Here is a 1,325-nt window from a genome sequence, read left to right on the forward strand (position 1 = left end):
GATTTTAAATCATCTCACATGATCAAGCTTCTAAGACACCTCCATATCATTGCTGAAGCAAAAAATAGAAAAGAAGGAAGCTATTTTTTTCCCTGTGCTTTACAATCTTGTAAAAAGCTCAATCCTGCCCCAACAGAAATACAACCGCTTCTCATAGCATGGGAGATTCAAAATGGTGGCACAAAAACTCTAGCCATCCCACAAGGATTATTTCCTTTAACCATTGTACACCTTTTAGAGAAAAAGAATATTGTACAATTTGCTCCTGATCCAGATTCAGATGATGAAACAGAATTCTATAGATATCATGATGCCATGTCACTCCGGGTTTTCAACGAAGAGTATACCATTGATATCATCAATCGCTATACGCATATCGAAATACGTTTTTACGATTGCAAAGAATTTTGTCCACAAATTCGAGAATTAGTTATGGATGCTATCAAAAAAAGTAACAATGATCTCAAAGTTGGTAAAAACCATATCTTTGCATTCAAGTGCCCCAGAAAAAATAAACGATGTTACTGCATTGTCAAAGAAGATTTGTCTTCAACCAGATGTACTCAATGTCGATCACACTGTAAAGTATTACAAGGTGATGATAACAGCTACAGGTGCTGGTTTAGTGATTGTCAATCATCCAGTCCAGGTTAGTAATGCACAATGAAGAGTATTCTGATGGAGTACCACCATTGATGTATTGGCATTACTTTTAATTTATTCAAAATTTTAATATTACATTTCTTAGGAACCAAAGCATCATTAGAAGATCCACCTACTAAAAAACGTAGATTAAAATTAAGTAAATAAATTAATAATAAATAGCATACTTTAATCTGATACAATTTAGGTGCTTCTGACCGGTTTAGAAATGTTTCTGATAGACTTGCAGGTGTCATATTATCTTGTCTGATTGCAGTATCAGGGAAACTTAATGCTAAAAAACTGATAACACAGGGGCTACATGATGAAATGATTACTGGTCATGATATTGACTCAAAAAAAGCTGCCAAGCTAGTACTTGTAATACAGACTACTCTTGATGCCCAGCCTAATCCTGAAGCATATCTAAATGACGTGTGCTCAGCATTGAAAGAACTTGGAGAGAAACAAATCACTGATATAGTGAATGAATTGGAACGTAAGTTAAACTAATTTTATTAGTAACTGACATTTTATGATACCATTATAGAGAGTAAAACAGATTGATCTTGCTAACATTATCAACTGCACCATCAAATAACTTATTAGTTCTTGTGTGCTTTGAATTTGACTTAAATACATTGTTTGTGTGATTTTTCTTATATGCCTGTTTATTTCAAAAA

At 33.5% G+C, this 1,325-nt stretch overlaps 1 protein-coding gene across 1 annotated transcript; it reads left to right on the plus strand.

Moving 5' to 3' along the window:
• The first annotated feature begins 6 nt into the window (after positions 1-6).
• Positions 7-1,325, plus strand: LOC109593142 (uncharacterized). The gene is made up of 4 exons (XM_020008362.1): positions 7-649; positions 749-802; positions 851-1,141; positions 1,193-1,325. The coding sequence occupies exons 1-4, from the start codon at positions 19-21 to the stop codon at positions 1,207-1,209; spliced, it is 993 nt and encodes a 330-aa protein (XP_019863921.1). The 5' UTR covers positions 7-18; the 3' UTR covers positions 1,210-1,325.

The sequence above is a fragment of the Amphimedon queenslandica genome, unplaced genomic scaffold (genome assembly GCF_000090795.2).
Source record: "Amphimedon queenslandica unplaced genomic scaffold, v1.1 AMPQUscaffold_2698_Cont25300, whole genome shotgun sequence".
NCBI classification, from domain to species: domain Eukaryota; kingdom Metazoa; phylum Porifera; class Demospongiae; order Haplosclerida; family Niphatidae; genus Amphimedon; species Amphimedon queenslandica.

Coding starts and splice junctions, on each gene's coding strand:
- LOC109593142 (XM_020008362.1), top strand. CDS start 19: ATGATCAAGCTTCTAAGACACCTCCATATCATTGCTGAAGCAAAAAAT. Junction 650..748: donor TTGTCAATCATCCAGTCCAG/GTTAGTAATGCA, acceptor TACATTTCTTAG/GAACCAAAGCATCATTAGAA. Junction 803..850: donor AAAACGTAGATTAAAATTAA/GTAAATAAATTA, acceptor GATACAATTTAG/GTGCTTCTGACCGGTTTAGA.